Below are 18900 nucleotides of genomic sequence, written 5' to 3' on the forward strand. Positions count from 1 at the left end.
CAAGAGGTAACCCCAAGCACTGACAAAGGTTGGATCAGAACACCAAGCAGAGAAACAAATTTATAGCGAAGAGAATAAGACACCATCCTAAGAAAGGTCTCATAACGTAGATATGACATATTGATTTGTTGCTGCATTTCGGTTTCACGATAGGCAAACAATACAATTACGAATTAGCCACAGCCTCTCACGAGACCACAGACGGTGGGTGAAATCAAGGGTGATACAAAAATATCTTAGTCATCCCGACTGAAAGAATCCGTCAGTTCTTACATCCCGACTGAAAGAATCCGTCAGTTCTTACAAGCAACAAAGATTGGACACACAAAAGTGCAAGAAATATACATTTCATTCATTGCACGATGGACTTATTAAAACAGCAACTTCTGATCAAACGAAATGTCAAATTCAGAATTTTATAATCCTTGCTTTAATACGTCAGTCGGAGTAAATGTTGATTGACGCAAATACCTCAGAGGTTGTCATCCGAGTACAAACAAGAACGAGGTTACGATGCAAACAGCTCAATGCTCTATCGAGAAACAAGAATGAAGTATTATGCAATTGATGTAGTAAGGTCTAAGCAGCATGGCCTTGCCAGTTGTGGACTGAAGGAACGATCGAGCCCAAAGTCTACATGTCTGTGTGAGAGACATTACCGGTCGTGTCCTGCTGTAAATAATACTCATATCCTTGCAACAAACGTAGTTGCGTTAAGAAAAAAAAAAAAGCAACGTACGAACAACGTCATGTCAACTATATTCGTTGCTGTAATGACACCCTTCAGTGTATGACACTATAACATATCACCAGGACGAAAAGCACCGCACAGGACACCGACGAGAGCAAAACGATTCTGTTGGCGTTCACATCAAGCTGTGGAATAGTTAGCAGTATCTGGGAAGGTCCGTTTGGAGGCTGGAGTGTATGCCAAGCCAAATGTCTCAAAAAGCACCAATCTCGGAATCGACAGATAAACTTAGTTAATTATCGGTTCAAAGTTCATCGGTGAATAAAATAGGTTTTTCGAGAGAATCTGTTTTACAAACGAAAAATAAAGTTTATCGATAACAACTGTTTATTGAGTGAAAAACTAAGCAAATCTTGAAAGACTACGCTTATCACCAAAAACCACGATAAACTAAGTTTTCGGCGATAAACAAAGTTTAAAGACCGATAAACTGAAGATTTGTTGTATTTAGTAAAAGGACATAAGGCTTGCCATATGATAAGCCAAATGTCCCATAAATTAAAAAAAAATGTTTTTCATCGCCGGAAAAAAAAAAAAAACAACAACAACAACCAAAAACTGAGTTTGCCGGTTGATAAACTGTGTTTTCGGGAGAAAGTGGGGAAAAATACAATCATCAAGCGAAGAACCATGTTTATCTTGATAAACTAATTTTCTCATGTGATAAACTTCAATAGTTTATCGCAGAAAAATTCACGATAATTTCCGTTGAGCTCAATTTATCGAGAGAGAGAGAGAGAGAGAGAGATAAACCGAGTTAATCGCCGCTAAAATTAGCTTTACTTAAGGTAATTAGTGTAATTTCATGGCCTTTATGGGATATTTAGCTTGCCATAGGAGTACATTCAAGTTTTAGAGCGGTGAAGGCACGCGGTATTTCATGTGGTCCGTAACACAGAGGGAACACACGGCTGTTTGCTCGCAGCCACTACTCATGCAGGGGTTACATTAGTTAGTAGAATAAAATCTTTAACTTTAAAGAAATGTAGTAGAATAAGGAAATGAATATTAGAAAAGGTAGAAAGATTCTACTTTTTTCTCATGTCGTGAACCAAATAAATTTGGCGCAGTTAGCCACTACGAACGTCTAGTCTAGATAACGTCAATTCGGACAGTTTCGGTGTTTCGACATGGACAAAACCCGGAGACAAGAAAGACGTCAATAATTATTGAACATGTTTAAGTGTTAAGGTCATTTGATAAAAATAGAAAAGAAAAAAAGTTTCTTATTGAGAATATATAAGATGTAGAGTATATTTCCTCTTTCCCTGGCGCGAAACAGATACATATATTTGTCACAATAGTCCCTCAACAATTCCGATTTTTAGTACAAGGGCAGTATTGAGTAGATCAACTATATGCCGGACGCTTTCAATGATAAAACTAAATCTCGTTTTATTCGCTCATTCGTTCATTTGCTATTGCATATGCAGAATACACACACACAATGAAATAAACACTACAGTATTTCTAACGTACAGACTGAATAATACATTAACATTTCATACATCGAAAAAGCAAATGTACTTTTCTGAATACATACGGTAAAGATTCGTATAATGGAAAACATCCATTTACAGTAAAAAAAAACACACACACACAAAAAAAAACTAGGAAAATAAGACACAAGTCATAAGTACATGCAGATATCATTGAGTTGTGATTACATATTGCGCTTTAGGTGTGACCTATCAATACATAATCTCTACTTTACGTAATGTTGCCGTCAAAATGTATAATATGTCTCAATGATTTCCGTTGTGATTCTGGTATATCAATGATTGAACACAGCACACAATGAAACAGAAAGAGTTCGTTTTATCACACACACAGAAATATTTCATATTACTTAAGAATCATGACATTCAAATAGTTTTAGAAATAAAGCAGTACTTAATAGATATCTTTGAAATGAATTTCACCCCATATATCTTTACATGGACATGTCAACTTTTCAACTTCAACTTTAAACTTTTATTTTCATTTCCATTGAATAAACAGGGAAATTATATACAACATGAATTAACAGAACATATTTGTAGCAATTTCAAAGAAAACGTACATGTGATCACGAGTAACAACATAAATTCCTTTTCTAAGGTATATACATATACATAATGCAAGGATTAGAATGGAAATGGAGGGTCCCACTAAAAAGCAAAGCTTGTAGGGTATGGGACCCTCGGAAAATACATACACAAAATCAAAGAAACCAATGTCAACTGACATGAAATTAACTAAGGAAGGGAAAAAAGAAAGAAAAAAAAAAGGAAAAAGAAGAAAAAAAGGGGGGAAATGAGATAATGGTGCAACACGCGCCATCGTGGACACAAGCACACTGGACTTCATGATATAAGTGCAATGATAAAACGCTCCGTGGATTGATATTGCGAAGGATAGGGTACATATACCGGTATGAATGCAGAAGAACGGATATAAAAAAAAAATAAAGAGAAAGAGAATAGGCACACTGTTGTCTGGTACAATAAAAGTAATATCTGAGGAAAACTTATGTTTGACAGATTATTTTCTTAAAAAGATGATTTCTATATGATTTCTTAATGCTTATAAAAAGATGATTTGATTGAGACAATAAAACCGAACCTAATTCGGTTGTATATCATAAGATTTCAATAAAAATAATTTTAATTTGTTCTTAAAAGAATTCAAAGTTTGTGCTGATACTATGTCGTTGGGAAGTGAGTTCCAATTTAGTTTGGCCCCTCGTAGATGAAGGTGTGCTGAGCTAGCAAAGTCCTATAAAATGGCAAATGGAATTCATTGGATCGCCTTGTTGAATAATTGTGAACGGATTGATTTTTTTTTTGAAAACATTGTTTCAAATATATATGGAAGATTATTTCTATTATAATTATACATACACATGTAAGATGTATAGACCCTGTCACACCTTTCCGAGCAAGCTGCGCAGGATTGTTGCGAGCAGGGATTTTCCAGCAAGCACAGGATAATTTTCTGCTGGCGGACAAAGATTTGCGTGAGCTTCGCGAGTTTTGCCAGTTTCGCGTGCGTCTCACCTGCTGGACGCGTGCTACTTACTTGCTACTGACGTTCTAGTTATGGAAAACATATGAGCACTGCGAAGTTCCTACATTACAACTGCGTGTTACCTGCGTGGGGGTTTCCTGCAAATCTCCTACTCCTTCTGGTGTTCTGCGTGAACCTGCGTGGACAATCCCCGTGACTAACCCGGAACAGGATACTGGGATATGACCATGTTCAAAGGCTTGTCACACCTTTTCGGGCGAGCCTTACTTCCTACTTGCGGGGGACAATTTTTGGTACCCAGAGGTCCCCGAAGATGGCCCGAACTCGGCAGTACCTAGTACGTATCTCGCCCGTAGTTGCCAGAAGTTGCGCACGCAAGTCCGATTCACCCGCAACAAAGTTTTGAGTATGCTCAAAACTTGATCCGGGTGAATCGCGGGGAATTGCCAGCAGAGGTCCACGCAGAACACCAGCAGGAGATCCGTAGCTGCCGCAAGTCACAGGCATTTAATCCGCTTGAAGTACGTAGATTGCCCGTGGAGCTGTGCCTGTGGGCCAGACAAGTGTGTCATCTGCGTGCATTCTAAAAACAAAATTTGGATGTGTGGCAAGGAACCGTGTCGATACTACCAACATCCGTGTAGCTGGTCAGTTCTCCGGGCGTGGTGTGAGCTATAGGAGCGAAACTGCGTGCATGCTGAGTTTTAGTTACTGCCTTTCTGCTGGTTAGTTCAGAGTCGGATGCGGCAAAGACAATGGCATTCTGTGGGACCTCTGCCATATAAATACATCTCAGTCCTTCAGAGGGATTCCTTTACTGAGTTGTCAGCCCTCACTCGCCACCCACCAATGCCCACGTGCCTGACAAGTAGGTCACAAAAGACTGCACGCCCGCGGAACGTACGTAGCACGCATCCAGTAGGTGAGACGCAAAAATTATTGCCCGCAAGTCACACGCAAAGCCTACGCAAGGCTTGCCCTTGAAAGGTGTGGCAAGGCCTTAAAAAGAGATAATAACGCGGTTTGGACGCACTTCACCGAGTCTAAATGATTGCAGCATTTTTGTCAAGTTATGCTACATGATAGTGAGTCGTCACTCTAGAAATTATACCATAGCGCAAGAATCTCAACCGAAAAACATGTGATCTGTGCATTGGAGATCGGTTGCAAGACAACACTGTGTTGTGTTCCCTCCATTCTGCATCATCTCATCTTTGCTATAACTCTTCAATCCCACAGTTCCCACAGCTGCCTCATGCATATACAAATACCTGAATGTCTTGACATATTCCGTTCAGCTTGAGATTCTGCATACGAGTTTTCTTAATTCTACACATGGAACTACATAGTCTACAATAACGCCTGCACAATTGTCACCGTTATGTAAAAGGATTAATTATGTAGAATGCACAAAGAGACACGATGTTTTCATGTTTCACTTGAAAATAAAAACAGTTGTTTTATTTTCTTCCTATACAATGATTAAAGGGGTCATTTTTTCTGCTTAAACTCCATCTAAAATACTATTCACATGATGGAGCTGAACAGAAACATAGTTATTTGACATCAAGGGAACATGTGTCTTGTTTTCAGGTGAGTAAAGCTGAGTATGTTTAGGCATGCTTCAGTGCATAAAATACGATACACATAGAAAAATCATGTTCGCAGTTGGTGTTGTGAATGGCTGTGCATAGACTTTTTTTCGTATCTACTGGGTAACGTTATTCATCGAAAATTTAGTGTTTTACACGTCCAGTAGATTGCTCCGTCTGGTAGGTTTTTGTACATGTTGTACATTCTGACTGCCGATTCATTTCAATTTCTTGAAGGGGAAGTTAACCCAAATAAAAAAAAAAGTAGGTTGCGAGAATGCAGAAATATAAGTAGAACACATTTGATTTCACCGTATTCAGTTTATACACATTAGCACCATAGCTTGTGACATCACACCAAAACATTGATATAAAGAATAAAAAAAAAAGATTTCACCGTATCTAATTTTTCAACCATACTGAAAGAGTAGTTGACTTACCTCTTTAGGAAAGCAGTGATAATGATATTACCCTTTAATATGTCAACAACAATTCAAAGGAACGTTTGCTTTTCAAAACAAATAAATGAAATTTTGTGTAATTCTCTTTATATCTTAATTCTTTATATCATTGTTCTGGTGTGATGTCACATGCTGTTGTAGCCTTCTCATCCAGCCGCAGAGGCACTGAAACTTTAAAGATTCATAACCTTGAACAGATTATCCGATTTTCCTCAAACCATCACTGATGTGTTCTCCTAGTTTACTGCATTCACTCTATACATATGTATATTTCGATAAACTGTTCATAATATTTGCTCAGGCATAACTAATGTCCAACTTCTGACTTCTCCGAATTCTGCTTGACGTCATCCTGCCGGTCGATGTCAACCTCGGGCTGGTAGAGCATGAGGGAAGCGAAGTTGAGACATGCTCCGAAAAGCTTCATGACCACAGCAATGACTGTAACACGCCAGGCAAGACCCCGCGAGTCGTAGATCCAGCAGGAGCCACGCACTCCACACGAATCCTGCCAAAGGAGACACGAGCCATCGATGACTGCACCGAACACGATCGGACCGGGCACGGCGCCTTTGAAAAAAGAAAAGTGAGGAAAAGAGTGAGAGGAGGGGGGGGGGGGGGAGGGAGAGAAGAGAAGCGGTTTAGCCAAGAAAGCTGTATGTGTCCCAACTGACTACGGAAACACCCGTATTGTATTGTCAAAGGTTGATTTTATAATTACATTAAAACTCCAACCTTCCAGAGCGGTCCTATGAATTTACTTTTTCATTGCTATATCTGTGACTTTTATCATAAATACGCATGTTAGCTGCCACGGCATTAATGTTTAACCAAATTGATTTGAATCTTGATTACCATACAGTACCACAGACAAAAAGTAATTTCAATGTTAAAGTGACCTCTCCTTAGAACAAGAAATTCAGAAAATAATTAACTCATACTAGTATCACTCAAAGTCAGGACTGACAGAAAGTCGTTTTCCTCTTCTGGAGCAGTCTTCTGAAACACATTACAGGGCCGGGAGAATCGAGGGGGTGTAGCATGATACCATTAGGTTCATTGGTGTTATATTTCATGCGCTCATGAGCATCATGAGTTATGTTGCAGTTCATCAACACAATAAAATAGCAGTAACCATGCTGCCTATTGTTCTCAAGATTCGCCTCCTAAAATGACTGATTTGTAATCTGGACTATCCGTAGAACATAACATGGTGGCAAGCGGGAAGCATGGACGCCACAAGACTGAAATCGGATAAGTTCATGTCTATCTGAGTTATTTTCATCGAAGTTTTATGCTGTGCGCCAGGCCTAGTTGGACCGGACGGACGCCGCTCGGGGAAAACTGTGCTATATACCTCATGAGCGGCTAGAGCGAGCAGACGTGGGGCAACTTAGCTCTCAGTATACCTCCAAACATTCAAATGCACACTTAGAATACCACTTTATGCCTGTACTATATCGTCGGAAATTTTATAAATATGATGAACACAACAAACTCTCGTGGAAACAACGACTACTACCTTAGGAAAACAACCTGCCAAAAGGACCAAACTCGTGGGGGAAATCACCCAACAAAGACGCCTTCCTCTAGCGGTAGTGTCATGCCGGGTACTTCGGGTACCAATCGCCCCCCACAGCAAGGAGCCCGCCGACCAAGCATGACCCAACAGCAACCCCCAATGAGCAACAGCAACCCCCAACGCCCCGACGCGATGGAAGCGGCCCAATCCGACCCGGACCCGAATGAACACTTGCTGTCTGAAATGAGGAAAATGTTCTCCGACTTCCAAGTGGAACTACGGGCCAAACTGGATCATGTCATTTTGGATTTGGATGCCGTCAAAAATGATCTCGCCTCGGTTAAATCCACCATGCAGGATCTCGAAGGGTCTGTAGCAGATACTTCAGCGAGAATCTCCACGGTTGAATCCGAAAAAATCCCTAACCTTGAACGATACCTGGATCAAATCAAAGCCGAGTTCGAGGAAAAACTAATGGAACAAGAAATTCACCACCGCAAGCAGAATTTGTTGCTTTATGGTATACCAGCCCAACCCCAAGAAGACATCTACAAAACTGCCTCCAAAGCTTTTGCCAAAATTTTGGATATCCCCATCGAAGAGGCAGACAACATCCAAATCGTCAACGCCCATCGATTGCCAACAAAGAAAACCCCCTCCGGAACCAGTGGTTCACCTACAGCCCCGGACCCCGTCATCGTCCGATTTGCAAGAATGTACGACCGAGACCGAGTTTTGCATGCCTTCCAGCAGCCACGACGACAGCCCACGGATCGCAACGGGGACCCAGCGGCAGGCGAACGCATCACTGTACGTACAGATCTCCCTGCTAGAATGAAACGAGAACGCGGTCGCTTAGCAGGCATTGCCTACAACATTCGCAAATCCCAACATCTGAAAACCAGGATTACTGTTCATCACACCAAGGTCCTGCTCCAAACGAAGAACCCGAATGAACCTTCATCTAAGTGGTCGATGTGGTCCGAATAGCATCCAGTATCCATCCCTCCCTTCCTTAAATTCAAATAAAGGTAACTTTAAATATTTGATATTTCTGATAAGGTTAGATCAAAAGTTTTTGTTAGTTGTTTGAGAGTAACATTTTCTCCAATGTATGTTGTAACAGAATTTTAAAAATTCACTACAGCGCTGGCACTCAACGCCGAAGTCAGGTTGGTCAACAGACCCCCTATACTCCAGTGCACTGTGAGTCATTAACCCTGCGAATTCATGTAAATCTATTTGTAAAATATTGTGCCACAAAATAAGAATCGGTTTCATGAAGCGCCGAAGGAACAGTGTAACAGACTTTTACTCCAAAAATTATATCAAACTGATAAGTTAATTGCATGAAGATTTCTACTGCACATGACAATTGTATCAGATACATGTTTTCACACGTGTATTATGAATATAGAGTTCGGAGAGAAGTCCCCATCTTAATGAAACCAGGCAGATCACACTTCGGCGCTTTATGCCATCAATATTGTATAACTCGCCACGAATCCCATGCTGGACACTTATAGATAATAACTATTTCATCGTCAAAATAAGAAGTTGTATGGTGTTTTGCACCGCTTTATGAACCGGTCTCATTTGTATTACTGCTATCAACTGTCACAAATGTACACACCCCATCCGCACAAATGATGATTGTAATAATGTCGTATTTGAATTGATTTTCATCACGGCGATTCGTAGAAATGTTGTCACTGGTTGTACTTCGGCGTACCTAGGCCTTCTGCCTGTGATACATGAAGGGTTGTCTAGAAGGGTTATTTCGAGATCCCAGTTGAAAGATAGACACCTGTAAATCAAACGTGTTAGCAAGTAGATTTGATAGTCTTCTAGATATGTAGCATTACATTCAAACTATGTATAAATTGTCATTACCTGTTCAGAATTGTTATAACGTTGCCAATCAGCGCTGTATACCAATTCTCAATCTTGGCACAACCATCCTGTGAACTCAAGCAAATTAATATTACAAAAATACCACGAATAGTGTCGGTTTCATGAAGCGCCGAAGAGACACTGTAACTTACTTTATTTTTGAAAATAATAGCTTTTATTGAAATGATATGTTTGCACGAAGATTCCTGGTGCGTATGTATCAGACACCTGTCTTTACACCATTCATGAACATAATTAAAGAAATCGGATAGAGGTCTTCATGTTATGATGAAACTAGGCTTATTGCACCTCGGCGCTCCAGGCCATCTATATTGTATAGCCCGCCCCAAATCCCATGATGAACACCTATAAAGTATAACTATTGTATTTATTTTTTGAAAGTTTGAGTTACCCCCACCCCACCCTCCTCTTCATACATATTTGGCTTCAAGCAAAGTAATAATTTTGGTATTATGTTTTGCATTATTTATGAACCAGGTTTAACTGTCTTATTGTCATCACCGCTACTTTCTTTTTCTTTTTCCTCTACTGGTGTAATATATATTGTCAAGGTATGGTGCACACTGGGGTGTATTGCGGGGTCGGCGTGGTCGGCTGCCGGGCCCCCTTCCACTCCTTTCATACGGTCTAAAACCGTGTGGAAGGGGGGGGGGGGGGTCCGGTGGTTGGCCGTGCTGGTCCCGCGGTGTGCTCCGGTGTGTCACTAACCTTTAAGTGTAGACCTTTTGACAGGTCAACAGACAATCGGTGATCCATTTTACAAACTACTACAAGTGACGCTTTGTATGTTGAACTAGGCACCTGCACTACATTGAGAGCGGGTACTTTAGAAAATGTCAATGGTTGGTATGCATGCGGTGTAATTGCGAAAGCAATTATTATACAGGATGATCTGAAATAACCGCATTTCAACGTTTCACACCCCTAATCAAAGAGCTCCGAGAGAAGCTAATTTTTAGTTGTTGTCGCTGAATGCTAAATACCTCTTCATTTGTATGTTACAGGTGAACCAGATCTTATTATGTTCAATTCTTATGATAGTAAATCCAGTGCAAGAGTTTTGGTAGAGTTTGTATGGTACATTGAGGACTCAATAAGGTCAACAATAGTTAAATGTGCATTTATACGCAGATTTATAGCTAAGTTCCCCTGTTTGTTTGTTTGTTTTTGTCAAATGACTACTAGTAGTAACGTAATTATGTTGACTCTGGCTCTAAGTATTCAATCACTCCTTTATAGTTTGTTACAGCACACCACGCACCGATGCACCTCATCGTATACACCCCGTGCATACGATGTGCACTGCACTTCACGTTGCACCAGCATGATATGCAGCTATCACGTACTGTCACTCATTGTAAATGGATTTTGATTTTGAAATAGATGACCAACAGCTAGTGAACCATACAAGCCAGTACTTCACTATCAACGAATTTAACAGTCAATTTCCTTTCAATAATGCAAATCAGATTTGTGCTTATTTCAGTTTAATTCACTTTAATATAAGAAGTTTAAATAAAAATTTTGAAATATTTGAATTATTTTTAAGTTCCCTCAATGATTTCCCATTTTCCGTCATAGGAGTTACCGAGACATGGTTGCACACCAATTCCCCGGACCTATTTGGTATTGAAAATTACAATTTTATTCGTAATGATAGAAAGTATGGCAAAGGAGGTGGGGTTGCCATGTACGTCAATAATCAAATTGAATTTAAAATTCGAACTGATTTGTGTATTCAGGAAGCAGAAAGTTTATTTATTGAAATCTTAAATGATAATGAAAAAAATATTATAGTTGGTACCATTTACCGTCCTCCACAAAATGACATTCAATCTTTTTTTGATAACTTTGACCATTGTGTTAATGAAATCTTCGGAGAGAGAAAATCCATTTTCTTGATGGGAGATTACAATATAGATTTATTACAACCCACCCATTTCCATGACATATTATTTTCCAATTCACTGCATCCCCACATCAATAAGCCCACCAGAATAAATAACACCACCCATAGCAAAACATTAATAGATAACATAATGTCTAATGTAATAACGGAAACCTGTACGAACGGCATTATTTATTCAGATATATCCGACCACCTACCAATTTTTATGATTAATGATAAATCTGTAACAACCCCAATACGCCACTAACCCAAACAATATTTGAAAATGCATAGAAACGTAACGCCACATAATATTGATTCATTGAATCAAGATTTATTTGAAGAACAATGGAATGACGTTTTTGAACTCCAAGATGTCAACTCTTCTTATGAAATTTTTTTACAAAAATTATTAGATTATTGTGATAAACACATTCCTTTAACTCCCAAAAGAAATGGAAGGAAAAAAGCTCGGCATCCCTGGATTACTCAAGGTCTTATATGTTCTATTCTCACTCGAAACCGTCTTTATAAAATATCTCTGAGAAAACCTACTCCTGAAAACGTGAAAAGGTACAAAATATATAGAAATAAACTAACTACTTTGATTCGAGTTTCACGTAAATCATATATTTCGAATAAACTCGAATCTAATAAGGATGATAAAAGTGCTCTTTGGCGGACCGTTAATGAAATACTGAAAAAGAAACCTACGGAATGTCCTGACAGCATTACTCACAACGATAATGTTATTACCAATCCTGATCAAATTGCAAATATTTTTAACAATTTTTTTGTTAATGTCGGTCCTTCTTTGGCAGCATCTATTCCCATAAACGATATAAAGAATTATAAAGATTATTTATCTGAAAGTAATCAAAATTCTTTGTTTTTTACTCCAATTAATGAATCGGAAATTATTGATACTGTTCGATTTTTGAAATCTAGTAAATCCTGTGGGCCTGATAACTTAAGTGTGAACTTGTTGAAAAAAATAATTTACCCCCTAGCAGCCCCTCTCACCCATATATTCAATCTATCCCTACTCAACGGAAAGTATCCACACTCCTTCAAAACGGCCAAAGTTATCCCCATTTATAAAAAAGAAGATCCCTTAATGGTGAAAAACTATAGACCCATTTCATTGTTACCTGCAATATCGAAAATTTTAGAAAAAGTAGTTTACAAGCGTCTCCACTCGTTCATGATTGAAAATGAAATATTAAATGCGAATCAGTTTGGTTTTAGGAAAGGATTTTCTACCGATTATGCTATAATTAAATCTGTTGATAATATTATTGATGCGCTTACTAAAAAGGAGCACATAATTGGAGTTTTTATGGATCTTAGTAAAGCGTTTGACACTATTGATCATGACATTTTACTTGAAAAATTACATAATTATGGTGTGAGAGGGATTACTCTGTCGTGGTTCAGAAGTTATTTAAGTCATCGAAAACAATATGTTGCATTTAAATCCACTCACTCAACATATTCTAACGTGTTATGCGGTGTCCCTCAGGGGTCTATCCTCGGGCCCCTACTCTTTTTGATTTATATTAATGATATTATTAACTCTTCTCCTCGTTTAAATTTCATCTTATTTGCAGACGACACCAATGTTTTTTATTCCCACAGGGACATTGTAACACTGGTTGATACATTAAATACGGAATTAAGCAATATCTCGAAATGGTTTAGAAGTAATAAGCTTTCATTGAATATTGATAAGACATGTTTTATACACTTTCATACGTTGCAATCCCAACCCACCCTTCCTCAAAGTATTTTTATTGATGATATAAACATTGCTGAGAAACATTCAACCAAGTTCCTAGGAGTGACCATAGATAGCAATCTATCTTGGAATACTCATGTTCAGAATATTACAACAGCAATATCTAAAGCAACTGGTGTTTTAAGAAGAATAAAATATTTAATTAATGATCAAACTTTAATTATGTTATACAATACTTTATTTTTACCATATGTAATGTACTGTAATATTGTATGGGGCAACAGTAGCAAAACAAAATTGAATACAATTTTTCTTCTCCAGAAAAAGGCTCTTCGTATATGCACACATTCAAATTTTTTGGCTCACACTGATCCCATATTTTATCGCCTAAAAACTTTGAAAGCCCATGATATACATCTATACCTAACTGCCATATTTATGTATAAACACACTCGAAATTTATTACCATTTTTTCATAATACCCTAGTAACCAATGATCATATTCATTTATACCCTACTCGTCGTTCCCATGATTTTCATTTAAGTAATCCGAAGCTTTTACTTGCTCAAAAGTCAATTAGACATCAAGGTCCGGATACATGGAACACTCTTCCTGAGGAGTTGAAACAGTGTGCCTCCTTGTTTTCATTTAAAGCAAACTTAAAGAAGTATATTTTATTACAGTATACTTCAAATACGAACTAAAAACAAACAAATTATACAATTAATGTTGGTCTCCCGATAGCAACAACGCATATCGTCCCCTCTTCAGTAAACCAATTCTATTATTCTAAATTCCAGCCTATCTGCCATTGTGCACCTTCAAGCACCTGCACACACATTCACCACCACCACCATCACACACTAGAGTTTATTTTCCCCTGCTACTTTCGCAGCAGAATTTATATCGTTACGAATCTAGTACGTCCTTATCTTTTCCTCGGGCCGGCCATCTTTTCAAGCAATGCTTATAATGGCGGCCCTCTGCATAATCGTTTCTTAACTATAAATGCTATTCTTATCACTGCTGCATAGACATGCATATTGTATATCATATTTCTTTCATATCGTTGTTTATGCAAGTCAAAAGACTGTGTTAAATTCATTTTATATATTTCCTACATGTTCATGATTATGTACTTATATGTATCGCGGTTTATGCAAGTCAAACGACTCTGCGTTGAATTTACTTTGTATACTTCCTGCATCTTCATGATCATGTAACTTATGTATATTGATTTGCAGAAAATAAAGTATCTATCAAACAAAAATATTGGTCATCACACGCAAAAGACTGAGTTCATGAAGCCAAGCTACGCGGAGCTTGCCTGACGACGCGACATAGACGACGGGATTGACTGTGACTAGTCGCGGATCGATACACACATGAACATCAATGATACACACATGAACATCAGTAGATCACGTACACGCAACGAACTGCCCATCGGCGTACATACGTGACATCGTTTCCGCTCGCTACACAACGGGCCCTCACCCTATAGGCCTATGCAAGATTACGAGTCAACAGGCAGCACCTTAGACGGGTAAATTCCACGTACGATTTCTCCGAACTGACTTTCGGCTCGGACCAGACCAACCCTTGTGACTGTCAGCGATACATCCGACTGCTCTCCACGCTGCTGACCAACGATTCCGAAGCCTACGGAACACAGAATAGCGAATTTGACTGTGGTCGACAAAGATGCTTCGGTCCAGTTTGCCATTGCTCATCGTGCAATTGCCTGATGTCAGCGCTGAGCGGAGCGGACCGAACTAGCCCAACGCGGACGGAGACCAGCAGAGCCTGCGAGTATACAACGGGAAACGCGTACGCGCAGCCGGTTTACATCGCTACCTGAGACGGACCGAGAGCGGTACCATCACCGTTGGGCGACGACGGGTGAACACAGGGACGTAATCACCGACATCGTTGGCCTCGCTGACCATTTGATGATTTCAATGTAAGATTTCCGTGGAATGTGATTGAATAACTCGATAGATTGGAAGCATTTTTGTCAATATTTTAAAGGACGCTCTCCAGAGTGATTTACGACAGACCTTGTAGACCTAGATCATAGAAGCTCTGGGGTACATTGCCAGTCATTGGCAGTGGTAACGATATCCACTCAAGTCGGACACTAGAAATACAAAGCTGGAAATAAATGCTTGAACTAAATGGACGCTTTGCAGCACGAAAGAAGGTAGACAATATTCCAAATGCTGTTTTTTTTTTTTTTTGCATATCATCAGTCTATAAACTTCTACATGTACTAGTGTACCAGCACAGTATATAGTCCTGTGACACACAATTAGGATAAGACAGTGGTCTTACTCCTTTGTGTATGAGTACTACTAGTAGACTTCCACGAAATTTGAATTCAGGATAAGACAGTAGTCTTACTCCTTTGTGTATGAGTATTACTAGTAGACTTCCACGAAATTTGAATTCAGGATAAGACAGTTGTCTTACTCCTTTGTGTATGAGTAGTACTTGTAAATTTGCACGAAATTTGAATTAGGATAAGACAGTGGTCTTACTCCTTTGTGTTACAGTGATAGTGTACAGAGATTACACAGTGATAATTGCTTGTTATGTATGTGTAGCTACGAATTGTAAACACTTGAATTGCATGCACATATTGCAGTAATTGCTAAACTGTATACACACACGCGCGCACATTCAGTATGGGAGAAATGTCAGGTATCACACCACCCTCCATGGATTGGGAGACGAAAGATCCTCCCAACGCGTTCCGCAGTTTCAGACATTACTGCGAGCTGATATTTCAAGGACCCTTGAACAAAAAGACAGACCAAGAGAAAATCACATACATCCTTCTCTGGCTTGGACAAGAAGGTATCCGAATCTACAAGTCATGGAGCAAAGAAATGAAAAAACCGAGGGAGCTGTTTGAGGCATTCTCAAAGCATTTCGAACCGAAGAGCAACTTCCGGTTGGCCAGATTCCAGTTGCAGAAACTGAAACAGGAGCCAGATGAAAGCATTGACAATTTTCTGGCTAGATGTCGCACATTGGCACAGAGGTATCAGTTCAAGGAAGGGGAAATTGACGATAGATTGATTGAGCAACTCATCATTGGTGCAAGCAACAGGAAAGTACAAGAGATACTACTGGGCAAAGATGATACGCTCACACTAGACGCAGCTCTTGACGTTGCAAGAACTCAGGAAGCTACACGTTTGGATATGAAGTCACTGAATGAGAAATCTCTCAACCTTGATGTCGTGAGGAAGAAAGGCCACTTCCAAGGACAAAATGGACCGACACCAGAAAAAAAGAAGTGCCATTTTTGTGGACTGTCACATCCACCGAGGAAGTGTCCACATATGGAACCAAATGCAAACGCTGCGGCAAACTCAATCACTGGGAAGCCTGTTGCAGATCGAAGCAAAGTGGACAAAAGCAGAAAGCCAAGAGAGGAGGCTCCTACACAAGTAAAGCTCACAAGAATGCAGTGCACGAACTGCAAGAGGAAACAGCACCTGTTGACGAGTTTGAAAACCTGAAGTTTGAGACCATCACTATCGACTATGTCAAGAACAATGAAATGTTTGCTGAGATCAAGGTGGATCTCGGAAACAGAAAGGGGACATTGAAGGCTAAGGCAGACACCGGAGCCCAAGGCAACATTTTACCCCTACGAATATACAGACAGATGCATCCAAACAATATCGACGCCAAAGGGAACCCAGTCAAGGACACACTGAAAATGTGTCAGACCATTATCACCGGATATAACAAGAATGTTATCCCTCATCTAGGTGTACACACGATGAACTGTCGGTATAGAGATCGGGAAACTGCTTCCGACTTTTACGTTGTCGACACTGACGGCCCTGCAATCCTTGGCTTCCCTTGTGTACTGAGCTCCAACTTATAATCATAAACTGTGGAATGGAGCAACAGCTGAGTTGTCCCATCCAGAACGAGGAGCACTTGAGAAGTTTGTACCCAGACCGGTTTGAAGGAATCGGTAACTTCAAAGGCGAGCATCACATAGTCATCGATAAGGAGGTACCCCCAGTCGTCCACCCTCCGAGACGGTGCCCCATTAACATCAAAGACGACATCCAGACTGAGATTGACCAGATGGTTGCGCTAGGCGTGATTACACAGGTACAGGAACCGACCGATTGGGTGTCAAGTCTCGTGAATGTCCAAAAGCCTAACGGAAAGTGGCGGATTTGTCTGGATCCAAGAGATTTGAACAAGGCAATAAAGAGAAGCCACACCTCAATGCCAACCATCGATGAAACCAGACATAGGTTCGAAGGAGCAACAGTGTTCTCCACCTTGGATGCTAAACATGGGTATTGGTCAGTCAAACTTGATGAAGAATCAAGCCGACTCACAACGTTCAACAGCCCCTTTGGGAGATATCGGTTCAAGAGACTCCCTTTTGGACTCTGCACATCCCAGGATGTATTCCAGACGAAGATGAACCAAATCCTAGAAGGGTGCTCAGGAGTAATCTGCATGGCAGATGACATTGCTGTGGTAGGAAAAACTGTAGAAGAGCATGATGCCAACCTACACAACTTGATGCGAGTAGCCAGTAAACATGGACTTGTGTTCAACTGGAACAAGTGTAGGATCAAGCAGGAGAGCATTCGCTTCTACGGCTTAGTGTTCGACAAACACGGCGCTCACCCCGACCCTCAGAGAGTAGAAGCAGTGCAAGCTATCCAAGCTCCTACATCTCAGAGAGAGCTACAAGAGTTCCTAGGAATAGTGACCTACATGTCGCCCTTCATTCCTAACCTGTCAAGTTTGACAGCACCGCTACGAGACCTGCTAAAGAAGGACACAACATTTGCATGGTCACCTTCGCACCAGATGGTATTCGAGAAGACCAAGGCTGCAATATGCCAAGATGTCACCTTAGCATACTTCGACCCAAAGAAGGAAGTAGTGCTCGAGGTCGATGCTTCTTCAAGAGGTCTTGGAGCAGCACTCACGCAGCAAGGCCGACCTATAGCATTTGCATCCAAGTCACTGACAGACACAGAACAACGCTATGCAAACATAGAAAGAGAGATGTTGGCGGTGGTCTACGCGTGTGAAAAGTTTCACAGCTACATATGTGGAAGACGTTTCACCGTCCTTTCCGACCATAAACCTCTTGAGATGATAACAACGAAGAATCTCGGAGCAGCGCCCCCAAGGCTGCAGAGATTACTCCTCCGACTGCAAGGATACGATATGGTAGTCAGGTACAAGCCAGGCAAGGACATGCTCCTCTCTGACGCCATGTCCAGACTACATCCACTTCCAGACGAAAGAACAGAAGAGCCACTCCAGGTCAACTTTGTAATGTTCTCAGACCAGAAGTTGACAGAGACCTTCGAAAGTACTGGCCATTAGAGACGAATTATCCGTCGAAAATGGTGTACTGCTCAAGGGATCCAGATTGATCATCCAGGCAGGATTGAGAGCAGAATACCTGACCAAAATACACGAGGCCCATCAAGGAGTTACCAAGTGTCAGCTGCGGGCAAAATCCTGCATTTTTTGGAATGGAATCAACAAGAACATCGAAGAACTAGTTGGCAAGTGTCCAATCTGCCAGAAATACGGCAACGCACAACCAGCTGAACCCCTCAGGCTTCACGAGATACCGTCAAGGCCTTGGCAAGTTGTTGCAACCGACATCTTCATGCTTGAAGGAACAGAATACCTGCTGATAGCAGACATGTACTCCAAGTACCCTGTAGTACGGAAGATGCCAAACCATCCAACAAGCACAGCTGTCATCAATGCCCTGAAAGAGGTGTTCTCGGAACAAGGAACCCCTGAAAAGCTCGTTAGCGACAACGGCCCTCAGTTTAGCAGCGCACAGTTCCAGACGTTTAAGGATGAATGGAGCTTTATCCATGTGACGTCAAGCCCTAGGTACCCCCAATCAAACGGGTACATAGAACGCCAGGTACAGACTGTGAAAGCTGCCATGAAAAAGGCAAAGGACGGGCATGTGGACCCAAACATAGCCCTCCAGTGCCT

General features: G+C 40.6%; 2 protein-coding genes across 2 annotated transcripts in view; one reads left to right on the forward strand and one right to left on the reverse strand.

Annotated features, from left to right (window-relative positions):
- Positions 1–6120: 6120 nt before the first annotated feature.
- Positions 6121–18900, reverse strand: part of LOC140239593 (solute carrier organic anion transporter family member 4A1-like) — a 36611-nt gene continuing 23831 nt past the window's right edge. The window contains exon 10 of the mRNA XM_072319423.1: positions 6121–6383. Within this exon, the coding sequence (XP_072175524.1) occupies positions 6121–6383 (263 nt within the window). The remainder of the gene's footprint in view (positions 6384–18900) is intronic.
- On the forward strand, positions 7294–8325 carry LOC140239426 (uncharacterized). Its single transcript, XM_072319264.1, has one exon. It carries the CDS (start codon positions 7294–7296, stop codon positions 8323–8325), a length of 1032 nt encoding a protein of 343 aa, XP_072175365.1.

The sequence above is a fragment of the Diadema setosum genome, chromosome 16 (assembly GCF_964275005.1).
Source record: "Diadema setosum chromosome 16, eeDiaSeto1, whole genome shotgun sequence".
Taxonomy (NCBI): domain Eukaryota; kingdom Metazoa; phylum Echinodermata; class Echinoidea; order Diadematoida; family Diadematidae; genus Diadema; species Diadema setosum.

Bases quoted from the DNA above. Each gene is read 5' to 3' on its own strand.
- LOC140239426 (XM_072319264.1), top strand. From the start codon at position 7,294: ATGATGAACACAACAAACTCTCGTGGAAACAACGACTACTACCTTAGG.